We start from the raw sequence: 16,902 nt of genomic DNA, 5'->3' as shown, positions 1-16,902 counted from the left end.
ATGTAAAATACATAAATTCACATTATGGAGCTTTTTTATTTACTGTTATTGATTATCCAGTGTTGAATTTCGCTCTTTGAGAAATTTTAGTCTAATTGGATCAAATTTGATTGTTTTACCACTGTTACTTGAATATATGGTCACCTGAAAAAAACAATACTTGTGTAAATTAATTGGGCAAAACAACTGACTCATCTTACCCCACTCAATATTGTGCGCATTAATGAAATTAAACTAATGCAACTACTGTGTTTCTTGTAAAGACTCTCTTTCTCCTTCTCTCCCTCTCTCTCTATCTCTCTCTCTCACACACACACACACACACACACACACACGCGCATGTGTGCACACGCACACACACACACACACACACACACACACACACACACACACACACACACACACACACACACACACACACACACACACACACACACACACACACACAAAAGCAGCACCTTGAAGTGTCAGCATGTGGCCATTTGTTCATGACAATGGTATTAAGAGGGTGTGAATGATGTGTAACATTTGTTACATTAAGCAAACAGGCACACCGAGCTCATTTCCTTTCTATCTCTCTCTTTCTTCGACATCCAACTCATCACACTATCAACTGTCCTCCTCCAACACCCACGATTTTCTAGCAGCTGACAAATGGCGTATGATTGGGCCCAAGCTGCAGTCAATATTTACGGAGAGATGCAAAAAGCACCCAAGATTTTATTCCTCGTTTAAGATCAAATAGTGACAAATGGTATTATTAAATACAACTTTTTGAGATTTATTATTGAAAAAAGTCATTTTACGTCAGAAAGTTCATTAAATATGACAGAAACAACATTACATGAATACAATAACAGTCATTTAAAAGTATGTACAATCTTATTTACAACACAGAGATGGTAGGTTGTGGACAACATCAAGTAGGCTTATATTAGAGAGAAAAACAGCATTTACTAAGTACCACAGCGATTATTATTGATAAATAAAACCAATGTCAGTGTAGTTAAGCTACATAGTCAGCCAACACGGTAAAATATCCATTGTTTGTACCATAATATTTTATATTTTTATGGATATTTGGGGATTTAAAAGTTAAAGACTGACCACATAAGCCAAATTACAACCAGGCAGGTTGTTTGGCACTTTTGAGCCTGAATTTGAGGGCAAATCCTAGAAATTGTGTTGAACAGAGGTTCAAAATCTGAAAGCATTAAGAAAATATCCCAAATACTCCAAAATGAACATGCAATGTGAATGACGAGTGTTTCATGGAAGCAGATAATCAGGCCGGAGTGTCTCGTGCCCTCTCACAGGACGTGGTAGACTGGTCTGTTGCTGGGACTGTCTGGGGAACTGCACTGGGAATCACTCCCAGTCGGAGAGAGAGCGGCCATGTTCCTCATTCCCGCTGCAACTCCCATGTCCACCGAGGACAGCCTGTCCACGATGCTGGACAGACACTGCAAACTAGACGCTCCTGGAGTTCTGTCCACCGCACTAGCTGGATTGATCAAGAAAGACGAAATTACATTAGTGACAAACGATGAATGACACAAAGCTCCACATTAAAAACAAATGAAAATGATCTTGTTTCTTACCAGTGTGCGCATCGAAGTTGTAGTTATTCCCATAGTTTGGATTCATCTGAGGCCATACAGGACTGTTGCAGTCAACCTAAATGAAGAACACAAAAAGTTCCATCAGCATACACAAATATAAAGCAGTGAACATGGTGTATATGAGACATGGGTTGATTCTCTTCCTCTACAACAACCCGAGCATCACTGGAGCCACGAGCAGCGAATGAGCAGCACTGCGTTGTTCTGTAAGCTTCACTGTATCTCTTTCTTTCACAGGCTGGTTACTTTGCGAGGGACTCCCACGCTACGCTGGGCTTCAGGCGTGGCGAATTGATTGAGTCAGTGGAAGCCACACCAGTTTGTGCAAGATGACACTTTCTCCGAGTAAATCTGCAGAAAATCCTGGCAGCAGCGCAGCTCATGCAGTCAGTCAGGAATGCGGCATGGCCGCCACTTTCCTGCCAGTCTCTGTTGGCCGGATTTACTGAGGCTTTATTAGGCTATAAAGAGCCCAGTGGGAAAGCCATTACTATATCCACCTATATACTAGCCATATCTTAAAACCTGTACTGAGATTTTGTCATGTTTTGTGAATCAACATTTGACATTGTTTGTAACATTGCTGTTTGACTTTTGCGGTCTTCTTGGCCAGGTCACACACTTGTAGAAGGTTTACGAACTCATGAACTTGCACAGAACAATTACATCTAGAAGTCTTGCCCTTGTCAAACAATGACTAGCAATCTTTCCTATAAACAGCCATGCCACACTTGCAAAAACTATTTTAATATCAGCAAGTATTTGACTTTAATAAATAAACGCTTAAAATTTAGCATCAAGCTAAATTAGCAAAACTACATGGCACTTTCTACATTACGAGAACCAAATCAAAGAATATGCCCAAGTTTATGTAAAAATCATAATAATATAAACATAAATCCTACCAGCATTAGCTAAAATATTTCCGGGAATCATTAGCAAATGTGCATTGAGAAGAAACCCCGCATGATAAACAGTATATTGCTTGTCAAGTGAGCATTAAAACAGACGCAACTAAGATTATTTAATAAACTTATTTATTTTTAACCAAAAATATCACATATACTGTAGATTTCTTTAAGTTCCCTGACAAACAGCAGTGAGCTTATATATCAGCGTATAAAAGGAGCCAGATGTGGGCAGCAATTTATTGTTGTCATGCTGAGACTGAGTCACCCCTGACTCCATTTGAGGGGTAAAATCCCCTGTGTGCTATTGAGATAAAATATGAAGACGAAAACACGGAGAGACGAGTACAAGGACCATACAAAAAGATGAAAACCTCAAAGATCTACATTCAAAAGGCTCTTTTTGGGCCCTGACCTTTAGACAATTCCCTTTGAGTTTTGGTAGACCTTCAATATGATGTCTATCAATGTAAAGCCCACAGTACGACTTGAGTAGAGTAGGAGTAATATTTACCATGCTTTCAGAACAGCTTGAGGAGGGGCTGGCAGGCTCCGAGCTGCTTTCCATAGGCAGGCTGTAGTAGTTTTCCACCTGTTCCCTAAGCAGCTCCTGAAGGCTCTCGATGTATTGGATGGCGTTCCTCAGGATCTCCACCTTGGGAAGACGCTGACTGGGGTTTGCCGAGGTGCATCGGCGTAGTGCCTCAAACGCGTGGTTCACCTTCTTCAGCCTGCGGCGCTCCCTCATAGTGGCGGCTCTCCGGCGGTCCACCGTGCTGGCTTTGCGTTTACAAGCTTTGCAGGCCCACTGCAGACAGTGACCCGGCTGGTGCGGAGCCCCGGGGGCACGGACGTGCTCGTCCTCCTCAGACCCGGTCAGTTCCCCTCCGGGGCCGAAGTCCAAATCTTCAGGGGACGAAGCACAGGTGCTGTCGTAGAAGATCTGGGATGAGGAGAATACGTCCATGATTGGTGTGGTGTAGTAGGAGATCTGTGAGGGGGCGACCTCTGAGTGATGTGGTTTCTCTGGTGCCATACGGCCCTTCTTATATGCACTGGTCAGCCCTAATGACCATGCCCCCATTGGCCAAGGCAGGGCTCAGCGACCCCCCTTCTCTCACCACCCAGATCCCCACCCAAACCCAACACCCCTACTGAGTTTCCCACATCTGTGTGGAGGGGTGGTTTCTCACTCAGTTCGACAGCGTGACGGCCATTACAAGAGGGAATTATCATCAATAAACATTCGTGTTCAGAAACTCTTGCTTTAGAAGTCTACTTTAGATCTTACTTTACTTAAGTTTTTTTGCACTTTAATTGTAGAACATGCAGATTTGTATCCGTAGCTGCTCACATTTTGACCTGCATTGTGTCCAAGACTTGTATTGATTATTAAAAGTATTTGAGAGTATTGAAAATTTAGTGCATATGTATATTACTATATTCTATATACTATATTATATAGCCTACACAGCATGGGGCGCCTGAAAAATTGAGAGATGAGTTTTATTTTAGTTTGCCTTAAGTAACGATGCATTAAAAATGAAACCAAACTAATATATGTCAATTCTATTACCTCGAAACGAAATGGTCAAGAATGACTCCAGTGTTTGCTGGCCAGTTTTACATTTGAGAAACGAGCAGCGTTGCAGATGCGGCCCAGCTGTAAGGGCTGGTGTAGCGTTTCAGAGACACACACTCACACAGATACACAACTCAAGATCCGGACAGTGGATGAAGGTGTCAGAGGCAGCGTGTCCGTGTTAGTTAACGCTCATTAAATTTTTAAGTAGCTCATTAGCGACTGTGTGGCAAGATCTCTGCTTCCCTTTGCTATCTGGGTGAAATTAAATCTCATTGTTTATTTATATTATTTAACTATAACTTTAACTATACCGATATATTTATATTTTGCACATGAGATGGGTAGTAGACATGACAGCATTGTACTAAAACTATTTTAAACTGCATTTTATATACACTGCTATTCAAAAGTTTTTGATCTGTAAGATTTTGAATGTTTTTGAAATAAGGCCCCTATGCTCACCAAGGCTGAATTTATTTTATTAAAAATACACAAAAACAACAGTAATATTGTGAAATGCTATTAAAATGTTTTCTATTTGATTATATTTTAAAATGTAATTTATTCCTGCGATCAAAGCTGAATTTTCAGCATCATTACTCCAGTCTTCAGTGTCAAATGATCCTTCAGAAATTATGATGATTTGCTGCTCAGGAAACATTTATGCTTATTATCAATGTTGAAAACAATTGTGTAAAACATTAATTTTAGGATTCTTTGATGAATAGAAAGTTCAAAAGAACAGCATTATCTGAAATGGAAAGCTTTTGCAACATTGTACTACCGTTCAAAAGTTTTGGGTCAGTAACTTAAAGAAATTGGTAACACTTTACAATAAGGTTGTATTAGTAAACATTAGTTAATGCATTAGTTAACATAAACGAACCATGAACAACACCTCTGTGCTTTTCATGGTTAGTTCACAGTGTTTTACTAATGTAACAATATTTTAATAATGCATTAGTAAATGTTGAAATTACCATTAACAAAGATAAATAAATGCTTTATAAGAGCAGTTCATTATTAGTTCATGTTAACTAATGTACTGAATGTTAACTAATGAACCTTATTGTAAAGTGTTACCAAGAAATTAATACATTTATTCAGCAAGGATGCATTAAATTGATCAAACGTTACAGTAAAGACATTAATAATTTTACAAAAGATAAAATAAATGCTGTTCTTTTGAACTTTCTTACTCTTCGAAGAATCCTGGAAAAAATGTTTTACACCACTGTTTTCAACATTGATAATAATCATAAATGTTACTTGAGCAGCAAATCATCATATTGGAATGATTTCTGAAGGATCATGTGACACTGAAGACTGGAGTAATGATGCTCAAAATTCAGCTTTGATCACAGGAATAAATGACATTTTAAAAGATATTGAAGAGTTATTTTACATTTTAATAATATTTCACAATATTACTGTTTTTTGTATTTCTAATAAAATAAATGCTTGGTGAGCATAAGAGACTTCTTACCAATCTTACCAATTAAAAACTTTTGAACGACAGAGTAAATGTACTAAAATTATTTAGTTACAATTTGTTATGAATGAAGAGGGTTTTTTTCTGACCTAAAATCCTATTGTTGAAGAAAGAAGTTAATAAATTGTTAATTGTGCATCTTTAAACATAAGGATTTTGTGACATTTCAATTTTAATATATGTATTGAGTTATTCCTCACTTTAGGGCCGTTTTCTCTCCCCTCTAAATTAAAAATAAGTCTCCTAACTATCTAAACTTTTTTTTTTTTTTTACTTTCCCTCTATAATAACTAATTAAAAAGTACTTCAGCAAATCAAAAGTAAAATCAAAGGGAATTACAAGAATTTGTAAAAAGCATTAAAATCAAGGAAATATTTTTTACTTAATGAAATAATCGTCTGCTGACTGTCAAGATCCACCCCCCCAAAAAAAATGAAAAAATGTCACTGGCCTTAACACACAATCAGAAATCCACGTTATTTCAATTCATACCAGAATCCTTTTATAGGCTGACCAAGGCCATGATCACATTCTGTTACCATGATCACATCCTGCACATACTGTATTATTTAGCATCTGAGTATATACTGCAAGATATATGTTTGAAGAAATGTTCAATTTGAGTACATTTATTTGCATAGAAGCTTGTTGGATTACATTTTTTATTTAATCCACTTGAAAAATAACGCGTACAAATGGTGCGTAAAGGCAGTTGCACAATAAAAACGCAAGGTTTATAACCGTAACACCGATCAAGTGTCTTAAATTCACCGTCTATTGCTGTATAGAGGTCATTACTCGAGTCATCAGTGTTGACAGCTAATAAAGATACAATGCGGATATTTCTCACAACGTGCTAAAACGTTTGGCCTCTCTAGTGTCTGGGAACCGCGCGCACCTAAGAAAACACGGAGAGCCGGTGTAGATTGTATTGAGCACAGCTGAAGAAGACATTGGCCAGGGATAATCCTGCTTAGCTGTCGTTCAGATCAAAGACAATTGACTGTTAACAACATGGACAACGAGAAAACCTGACAGCAGTCGATAACTGAGTCCAACTCAGATTGCGTAAGCATATGGCGAACGCGCAAAGGTCCCGGAGACGGCTGTGATGAGTGAGCGCACAAACCTGCTCTGAGAGTTGTGAACATTGCGATGTCTCTGGGGAACTTTGGGGCTTTTCTGAGGGTTGTTGTCAAGGGTCAGGAACTTTGTTAAGTGTAGGGCAGAGAGGGTGAGCGTTTATGTTTCTTTCCTGTGTGGGATCACAGTTTTATTTTCTCTTACAAGTGTTTGTTAAGAATACATGTGCAATTCAAATTAGCATTTATTTGATGTCTTTATTACCCACTTCATTTCGCATTTTTGACTGTACACAATGAGTAATGAAGTAAAATCCTTGAGGAAAATCACGAAAAGACATGCGTTTCCTCCAGCCTCGTTTTTCTCTCCAGCCTCCTTTTGCCTGCCAAGACCAGCCATTGGCTGCACTTTTTCCATCAGCAATAACAGTATCATATTTGATCACATGATCTGATGGTGTGATTGGCAACAGCATTTGTCTGGCAGCTAGAGGAAGTGTTCTGTAAGCTCCAGTGATGTGGGATTTCAGAATGGCTCCATAACTGGGTATTCAAAGGAATGTCAGTAAATCTAATCTATTCTCTTCCAAAACACATCTTCAATCTTATCCTTTGGCTTTAGTTGCATGTCCTCTCTGTTTTATTCCAGACCTCATCACTATCTCAAAATAAACATGAGGACTAGATCTATCTATCATGATTGATAGATAGATAGATAGATAGACAGACAGACAGACAGACAGACAGACAGACAGACAGACAGATAGATAGATAGATAGATAGATAGATAGATAGATAGATAGATAGATAGATAGATAGATAGATAGATAGATAGATAGATAGATAGATAGATAGATAGATAGATAGATAGATAGATAGATAGATAGATAGATAGATAGAGACGGACGGACGGACGGACGGACAGACAGACAGACAGACAGACAGACAGACAGACAGACAGACAGACAGACAAGATAGATAGATAGATAGATAGATAAATAGATAGATAAATAGATAGACAGACAGACCGATAGATAGATAGATAGATAGACAGACAGACAGACAGACAGACAGACAGACAGACAGACAGACAGACAGACAGACAGACAGACAGACAGATAGATAGATAGATAGATAGATAGATAGATAGATTGATAGATAGATAGATAGATAGATAGATAGATAGATAGATAGATAGATAGATAGATAGATAGATAGATAGATAGATAGATAGATAGATAGATAGATAGATAGATAGATAGATAGATAGATAGATAGATAGATAGATAGATAGATAGACAGACAGACAGACAGACAGACAGATAGATAGGCAGACATACAGACAGACAGACAGACAGACAGACAGACAGATAGATAGATAGACAGACAGACAGACAGACAGACAGACAGACAGACAGACAGACAGACAGACAGATAGATAGATAGATAGATAGATAGATAGATAGATAGATAGATAGATAGATAGATAGATAGATAGATAGATAGATAGATAGATAGATAGATAGATAGATAGATAGATAGATAGATAGATAGATAGATAGATAGATAGAGACGGACGGACGGACGGACGGACGGACGGACGGACGGACGGACAGACAGACAGACAGACAGACAGACAGACAGACAGACAGACAGACAGACAGATAGATAGATAGATAGATAGATAGATAGATAGATAGATAGATAGATAGATAGATAGATAGATAGATAGATAGATAGATAGATAGATAGATAGATAGATAGATAGATAGATAGATAGAGACGGACGGACGGACGGACGGACGGACAGACAGACAGACAGACAGACAGACAGACAGACAGACAGACAAGATAGATAGATAGATAGATAGATAAATAGATAGATAAATAGATAGACAGACAGACCGATAGATAGATAGATAGATAGATAGATAGATAGATAGATAGATAGATAGATAGATAGATAGATAGATAGATAGATAGATAGATAGATAGATAGATAGATAGATAGATAGATAGAGACGGACGGACGGGCGGACGGACGGACGGACGGACGGACGGACAGACAGACAGACAGACAGACAGACAGACAGACAGACAGACAGACAGACAGACAGACAGACAGACAGACAGACAGACAGATAGATAGATAGATAGATAGATAGATAGATAGATAGATAGATAGATAGATAGATAGATAGATAGATAGATAGATAGATAGATAGATAGATAGATAGATAGATAGATAGATAGATAGATAGAGAAAGAGATAGACAGATAGGGAGGGATAGATCAAATCAGGTATATTATATAGTTTGTGTCCATTTTTATATCTGATCAGGAATTTTATTTGAAGCATCCAAGAGAAAACTGATGCTTAAACAAAGCCTCCATGAAGTCTCTCGAGCCCTCTGAGCAATAAAATGTTCCTCTGGGATGATTCCCAGATGGCATGATGCTATAATCACATTCATTGTGCCTCCCTTTGATGGTAACTAATGACACATTTGTAGTTGTTATGTATTTCAGAGTATGTTCATATGCAAATCGAGCAATGAATCTATCAAGACCTTTCAAATGGGATTTTTCTCTCTCCTGAAGGAGTCGAGCATCATAACTAAAAAAAGAAGCAAATAAAACCACACATCTCTAAGATCCTATTAAAACAACACTGTAGACAGAGCTATCTGGTTACAGTCTGGCTCACTAAGCAGAGAGCAATGAATCTCTTTGAAGTGTCCCAATCTTAATGCCATATAACTTATCAGACAATCACCCGAAGTGTGCAGTCGCCAAAGCAGCGGATTTAGCATTGTTTATGCTGAGGTGTTATTATTAATGTTATCATTGAGCGTGTCAAATAACATGCTGATATATTCATATTAAAAATACTTGGACATTTAAATAACATTGAAATCAGCATATTAGAATGATTTTTGAAGGATCGTGTGACACTGAAAACTGGAGTAATGATGCTGAAAATACAGCAGGAATAAATTACATTTTTAAAAATATTACAATACAAATCAGTCATTTTAAATTGCAATAATATTTCTAAATTTGACTATATTTTTCATTAAATAAATACACAAGAGGGAGCATATGATACATTTTTTAACGGTAATGTACATGCTAAGTATTTACTTTCTGAATTTTTTAAATCTGATTTCAGCTATACCATAAGTTTGCATCCCTTTTCTGGAGGATCTATTGAAATATGAATTTACTATTTATGGCCTTGTCTCCCAGATGTGAGCTGTTGCAGGTCAGTGGTCATTCCGAGTCATTTGAGAGTTTGAGTACATAAGTTAACTTGTGTCTGTGATGAGGTCAAAGGTTGCAGTGTGTTAAATGGAAAGATCAGAGAGCCGGTCCTGACAGAGAGCACGCTGTGCAAGATGGAAATGCCGCAGTGGAACTTGGGAACACCGACAAATCAACTCTACCGATGGATAATTGCCAAGCACACACACATTCACACTTGCAAATTAAACCTGACCAACGAATGTAACGCAACCCAATACTTCATCCGGGGGGAAAACCCTCACAGCCTGTAACATTATGATAGCTGTCATGTTGCTTACAGCTTTGCGATATTTTCCCCTGACCAACCTTCTACTCCTGACCATGAGATAGACGGCGGGTTTCATTGCAGCCAATCCTGAGTCCGGCCCTGCCAGCTGGAACTAACAGGCAAGGCCAGGGCTATTTCAGGGCCAGTCATACTTTAACACTCCGTTAATGCTCGTAAATCTGGAGGAGCTGCTGGCTTGACTGGTCAAGGCTGGTACTGGAATATGGAGGGCTTTTAATTCAATGAGTTTTAATGAGGACATTTGGTGACCAGCCATCATTGCGAGCAATACATGCTGTTACCTTCAGCTTGGGACCTTTAAGTAAATGTTACGAATTAAAATAGACTGAACAAGTGAAGATTTTACATAGGTGATAAATTACTTTAAAGCTTAAAGGGATTTTTCACCCAAAAATGAAAATTACCCCATGATTTACTCACCCTCAAGCCATCCTAGGTGTACATGACATTCTTCTTTCGGACGAATACAAGCAGAGTTATTTTTAAAAATGTACTGGCTCTTTCAAGCATTGTAACTGTTTCTGTTTTGAAAAGTGCATCTATCTATCTATCTATCTATCATAAAAGTAATCCATACAGCTCCAGGAGTTAATAAAGGCCTTCTGAAGCAAAGCGCTGCTTTTGGGAAAAACATTCATATACAGTGGCAAGAAAAAGTATGTGTACCGCTTGCAGAATCGGTGAAAATGGGAATCATTTTAACTAAATAAGAGGGATCATACAAAATGCATGTTATTTTTTATTTAGTACTGTCCTGAATAAGATTTTTTACATATTTTTTTTTTACATATAGTCAAGAAGACAAAAAAATGGCTGAATTTATTAAAACGACCCGATCAAAAGTTTATGAACCATTGATTCTCAATACTGTGTGTCGTTCCCTGGACGATCCACGGCTGTTTTTGTGTTTTGTGATGGTTGTTCATTAGTCCCTTGTTTGTCCTGAGCAGTTAAACTGCCCAATGTTCCTCCAGGTCCTGCACATTCTTCAGTTTTCCAGCATCTTTTGCATATTTGAACCCTCTCCAGCAATGACTGTATGATTTTAAGATCCATCTTTTCACACTGAGGACAATTGAGGGACTCGAACACAGCTAGTAAAAAAGGTTGAAACATTCCCTGATGCTCCAGATGGAAACAGGATGCATTAAAGGGTTAGTTCACCCAAAAATGAATTACTTACCCTCATGTCGTTCGACACCCGTAAGACCTCCGTTCATCTTCGGAACACAAATGAAGATATTTTAGTTGAAATCCGATGGCTCAGAAAGGCCTCCATTGGCACAATGCACTTTACACTCTCAAGACCCATAAAAGGTACTAAAGACGTTGTTACAAAGTCCATCTCACTACAGTGGTTCTACAATAACTTTATAAAGCGGCGAGAATAGTTTTTGTGCGCCAAAAAAACCTAAACAATGACTCATATAGTGATGATCGTTTTCAAAACACAGCATCATGAAGCTTCGAAGCGTTATGAATCAGTGAGTCGATTCAGCGGTTTGGATCGCCAAAGTCACGTGATTTCAGCAGTTTGGCGGTTTGACACGCGATCCGAATCATGATTCAACTCACTGATTCATAACGCTTCGAAGCTTCATGATGCCTTGTTTTGAAATCGGTCATCAATATATAAGTCGTTATTTAGGTTTTTTGCGCACAAAAACTATTCTCGTCACTCCTTAAAGTTATTGTAGAACCACTGTAGTGAGATGGACTGTGTAACGACGTCTTTAGTACCTTTTAAGGGTCTTGAGAGTGTACCGTGCATTGTGCCAATGGAGGCCTTTCAGAGCCATCGGATTTCAACTAAAATATCTTAATTTGTGTTCCGAGGTCTTACGGGTGTCGAACGACATTAGGGTTAATAATTAATGACAGAATTTTCATTTTTGGGTGAACTAATCCTTTAAGAACCGGGGGGTTAAAACTTTTGAACAGGAAAAAGATGTCGACATTTTTCTTATTCTGTTTAAATATATATATATTTTCATTTAGTACTGCCTTTCAGAAGCAACAGAAGATATTTCCCAGAAGACAAAATGAGTACAATTTACTTTGATCTTCAAATTCAATAAGTTTTCACCCCCCGGCTATAAAATGCGTCGTGTTTCCTTCTGGAGCATCAGTGAATATTTCAACCTTTTTTAATAGTTGTGTTTGAGTCCCTCAATTGTCCTCAGTGTGAAAAGATGGATCTTAAAATCATACAGTCCCTGCTGGAGAGGGTTCAAATGTGCAAAAGATGCTGGAAAACTGAAGAATGTGCAGGACCTGGAGGATTTTTCTTCAGTTTAACTGCTCAGGACAAACAAGGGACTCATGAACAACCATCACAAAACAAAAAACAGCCTTTGATCATCCAGGCGACACACAGTACTGATAATCAATGGTTCATAAACTTTTGATGGGGGTCATTTTAATAAATTCAGCATTTTTTTTTTCTTGTGGACTATAGCCTATATGTAAAAAAAAATTATGTAAAAAATATTTTTCAGGATAGTACTAAATAAAAAATAACATGCATTTTGTATGATCTCTCTTATTTAGTTAAAATTATTCACATGTTCACAGATTCTGCAAGCGGTTCACATACTTTTTTTGCCACTGTAAATATTCACGAGAGACTGGCGCATGACATAGCACACTCCGGTGAGAATATGCTAGTTCTCGCGAGAACCAAGTTTGGTTTTCCTCTATCCTCTGCGCTTCCGTGTTTGTCACCTAAACTTACGACGCTATGCCTGCATCCTATACGTCAAACGCTGGAACGCCAGTCTCTCGTGACAGTTAGCGGAAGTTAGAGATTACAGTTTGTAAAGTTTTAAATATTCATATTTCTCTTACACAAACGCACCGCTTCGCTTCTGAAGGCCTTTATTAACCCCCCGGAGCCGTATGGATTACTTTATTATGATGGATAGATGCACTTTAATGTACTTCAAAACAGAAACAACCATTATAAAGCTTGGATTAGCCAGGACTTTTTTAATATAACTCCGATTGTATTCGTCTGAAAGAAGAATGTCACATACACCTGGATGACTTGAGGGTGCATAAAACATGGGGTAATTTTGATTTTTGGTTGAACTATCCCTTTAACAAGGTTGAATGTCTAAGACAATATGCAGGTATATTTTGATATCACAAGGGAATCTTTCATTGGAATGATAGAGGGACATCCAAATCTCAGGTAAAATGATAAAAATCTGATCATATTTGTAAATTAAATAAACAACAATGATTTTTTTTTATAAATAAAAATACAGAGTACAACTTATTTATTTTAATGTTTAATGTTGGAAAGATATCCGATAGTGATCAAGTGCTCTTTCTTTCTTGCTCATTTATAAAACAATTTAAGTAACAGCAATATATTACAAAATATGTACATTTTAGGAAGACCACAAAAACTGACAGGAATCATTTTGCTGATATTAATGACCCTTAAATAACCTGGAATTACCTGCAGCGACTACACTGAATGGTCAATTATGAAAAAATAAATCATATTGCATTGGAACACTTCATAATAACATTTTCATTAACAACATTCGCAATGAAATAAAAACATTACTTCATCCAATGTTTAACAGATCAAATAGCCAAATTATATTCATTTGTTAGATTGAACATGACCTGTTATGCTTTATATGTGACCCTGGACCACAAAACTAGTCATAAGTCGCACAGGTATATTTGTGGCAATAGCCAACAATACATTGTACAATTTTTCTTTTATACCAAAAATCATTCGTATATTAAGTTAAGATTTTGTACATTTCTTACCGTAAATATATATAAAACATTTATTTAATATTTAGATTTTTTTGCACCCTCCAAATTTTCAAATAGTTTTATCGCGGCCAAATATTGTCCTAACAAACCATATGTATAAATCTCAATTTCAAAACAATGACCCTATATATAACTATATAACAATGGTTTTGTGGTCCAGGGTCACATATAAGGATGCTTGTTAAGGACTTGTTTATGAACGTTTCGCCTATTACATTTAAAACATTCACACTAGCACATGGAAATAAATACAAGTCGGAAATGTGAGGTGGGATGCTTGATTTTCACTTTTCTGAGATCTGGTCGGGACATCGAGCTTTCGTCTCTTCAGTGGAAATGCTGTCAACAATGGAGGAGAGGCGACGGAGGCTGCTGGATGCTGAAGACTCCACCGCGGCTCCTGGAACACACGTTAGGCATGGATCATTTTTGCTTGGAGAAACATATTGCACGAAATCATGCAGTGATAATTAGCTGCAGAAATTAACGGAAAGACAATTACATAATCACACTTACGCACAGGGAATTGTGTAGGCTATGAAGCATTTTGCACAGAGAATGACGCGCAGACAGGTACGAAAAGCAATTATGCAAACACAATTGCGCACAGAAATTAAATTCCCTACAAAGTCACCGACACTGGAAATGAGAAGAATTTCTTCATAGTTTCAATTTCCGATCATCAAAGCTGAGAGAACACGAGGTTGAGATCATAGCTAGTGTTGCTGCGTTTCTTTAGGGGAAAATTATGCGCAAACTCAGACAATTACGCACAACCCAGCGAGTGAAACATTAATGGCCAACAACTTAAGACCGTGATTAAATGTTCTTAATGGTAAAACCTTAAAATGTAAACGTTGTTTCTCGGTACCAACCTTCTCTGTGACCGGCCAACTGGGAGTTGGAATGATCTGGATTCCCCTGCCAGCTCTGGCAGGTCTTTTTCCAATGATACTCATTGGGAGCCACCTGAACAGGCAATCATGATGGTAAACATTAATATGACTCTTAATTTAATTGTAGTAATTCATCAATATTCATTCATTTGATGGAAGCAGACATGTGGCACCACGTGGATCCATCTGCCGTCAGAGCACATGTATCGCTCGGTTATGTGGCTTACATGGTTTTCTTTCACGTTGTATGTGTAAGGGTCACTGTCAGAGTTCGGTTCTTGCTCATCCAGCGTATGCAACAGGTCCTGCAGCTTCTCGATGTAGTTTATTGCGCTGCGTAAAATCTCCACTTTAGGCAGCCTCTGGTTCGGATTGGGCACCGTCTTTTTCTTTAACGCGTCAAACGCCTCGTTGATCTTTTTGAGCCGCCTTCTCTCTCTCAGAGTGGCGGCCTTTCGCCGGTCGGTGGGCGCAGATTTTCTTTTACAGATCTTACAAGCCCACATAAGACATTGACCCTCGCAGTGCGGTTGGAGCCCCGGTGGCGCAAGGACGTGTTCCTCCCCGCTGCTCTCGCACCCTGTCTCGGACGGGACCGGATCCTGTCCCGGGGACAAAGGGCTGTCATTACCCTCATAGAGTGGGGACACTCCAGGCATATCCAAGGTCCCATGGTCCCCCTCAAGATAACGTAAATCGTTGAAAAAATAAGTGTTGGTCTCAAACAGGTCCATCATGTTGGTGTAGGCTGTTTTGACAGTAAGACTGTTGGCATTTAAATAGCCCTGTGACACAAGTCAGGGGACTTAAATATAGAATGTGAAATTCTACCCAGTGCTTAGCTGTTGCAGGGCTTCAGACTCATTTCAATAGGCCTTCAGGAACACAGGAGTCCGAGTGAGAAATAAAGGGGACATTACATTACATTGTCCACTTTACACAATATACATGTAACTATAACTAGTTGTCTATGTGTCCGCAAAGTTTGGAAACAGGTCTCTTATGCTCATCAAGCCTGCATTTATTTGATCAAAAATACAGAAAATATTGAATTTCAATTTAAAAAAATGGTTTTGTATTTTAATAACTTAAAATATAATTTATTTCTGTGATGCAAAGCTGTATTTCCAGCATCATTATTCCAGTCTTCAGTCACATGATCCTTCAGAAATAATTCTAAATTGCTGATTTGATACTAAGTTATTATCAATATTGTGCAATTTTTTTGGAACCTGTGAAAGTATAAAACAGCATAATAAAAAGTTTAAAAGAACAGCATTTATTAAAATTAAAATATTTTCTAACAATATAAATATTTACTATTATTTTTTATCAATTTAACACATCCTTGTTGAATAAAAAAATAATAATTATTTTAAAAAAAGAAAGAAAGAAATGACTGACCCCACACTTTTGAATGGCAGTGAACAGTCACAAAAGATTTCTATTAAAGATTTAGATTTAAATAAATGCTTTTTACTTTTTATTCATTTTTCAAAGTATATATATAAAAATATTAAGCAGCACAACTGTTTCCAATATTGATAATAAGTAAGCATATTATAATGATTTCAGAAGGATCATGTGACACTGAAGACTGGAGTAATGGCTGAGGAAAAATCAGCTAAGCATCACAGAAATAAATTAGATTTTAAAGTATATTAAAATACAAAACCAATATTTTAAATTGTAATAACATTTCACAATATTACTACTGGATTTTTGATCAAATGATGAGCATAAGAGACTTTTTTCAAAAACATTAAAAATAGTAATGTTACCAAAATTTTGACCTGCACTGTATGCCAATGCATTTGGCAGACATTTTCTTCCAAAGCAACTTAAGATATTAACATTAACATAAGACATATATTCCACCAGGCAATGTATGAATCAAACCCAATGCATTGCTAATGTCAACTG

The 16,902-nt window shown here is 37.6% G+C and overlaps 2 protein-coding genes across 2 annotated transcripts; both read right to left on the bottom strand.

Moving 5' to 3' along the window:
* Positions 1-762: 762 nt before the first annotated feature.
* On the bottom strand, positions 763-3,683 carry myf5 (myogenic factor 5). Its single transcript, XM_079816970.1, has 3 exons — positions 3,045-3,683; positions 1,602-1,677; positions 763-1,504 (listed from the first exon to the last, which is right to left on the bottom strand). The coding sequence occupies exons 1-3, from the start codon at positions 3,612-3,614 to the stop codon at positions 1,311-1,313; spliced, it is 840 nt and encodes a 279-aa protein (XP_079673096.1). The 5' UTR covers positions 3,615-3,683; the 3' UTR covers positions 763-1,310.
* A 9,573-nt stretch (positions 3,684-13,256) lies between these two features.
* Positions 13,257-15,767, bottom strand: myf6 (myogenic factor 6). The gene is made up of 3 exons (XM_079816969.1): positions 15,207-15,767; positions 14,959-15,052; positions 13,257-14,483 (listed from the first exon to the last, which is right to left on the bottom strand). The coding sequence occupies exons 1-3, from the start codon at positions 15,714-15,716 to the stop codon at positions 14,368-14,370; spliced, it is 720 nt and encodes a 239-aa protein (XP_079673095.1). The 5' UTR covers positions 15,717-15,767; the 3' UTR covers positions 13,257-14,367.
* Between the last annotated feature and the right edge of the window lie 1,135 nt (positions 15,768-16,902).

This window comes from Gobio gobio, assembly GCF_949357685.1.
Source record: "Gobio gobio genome assembly, chromosome: 5".
Classification (NCBI taxonomy): Eukaryota; Metazoa; Chordata; class Actinopteri; order Cypriniformes; family Gobionidae; genus Gobio; species Gobio gobio.
This window is presented reverse-complemented; position numbering and strand designations above follow the sequence as displayed.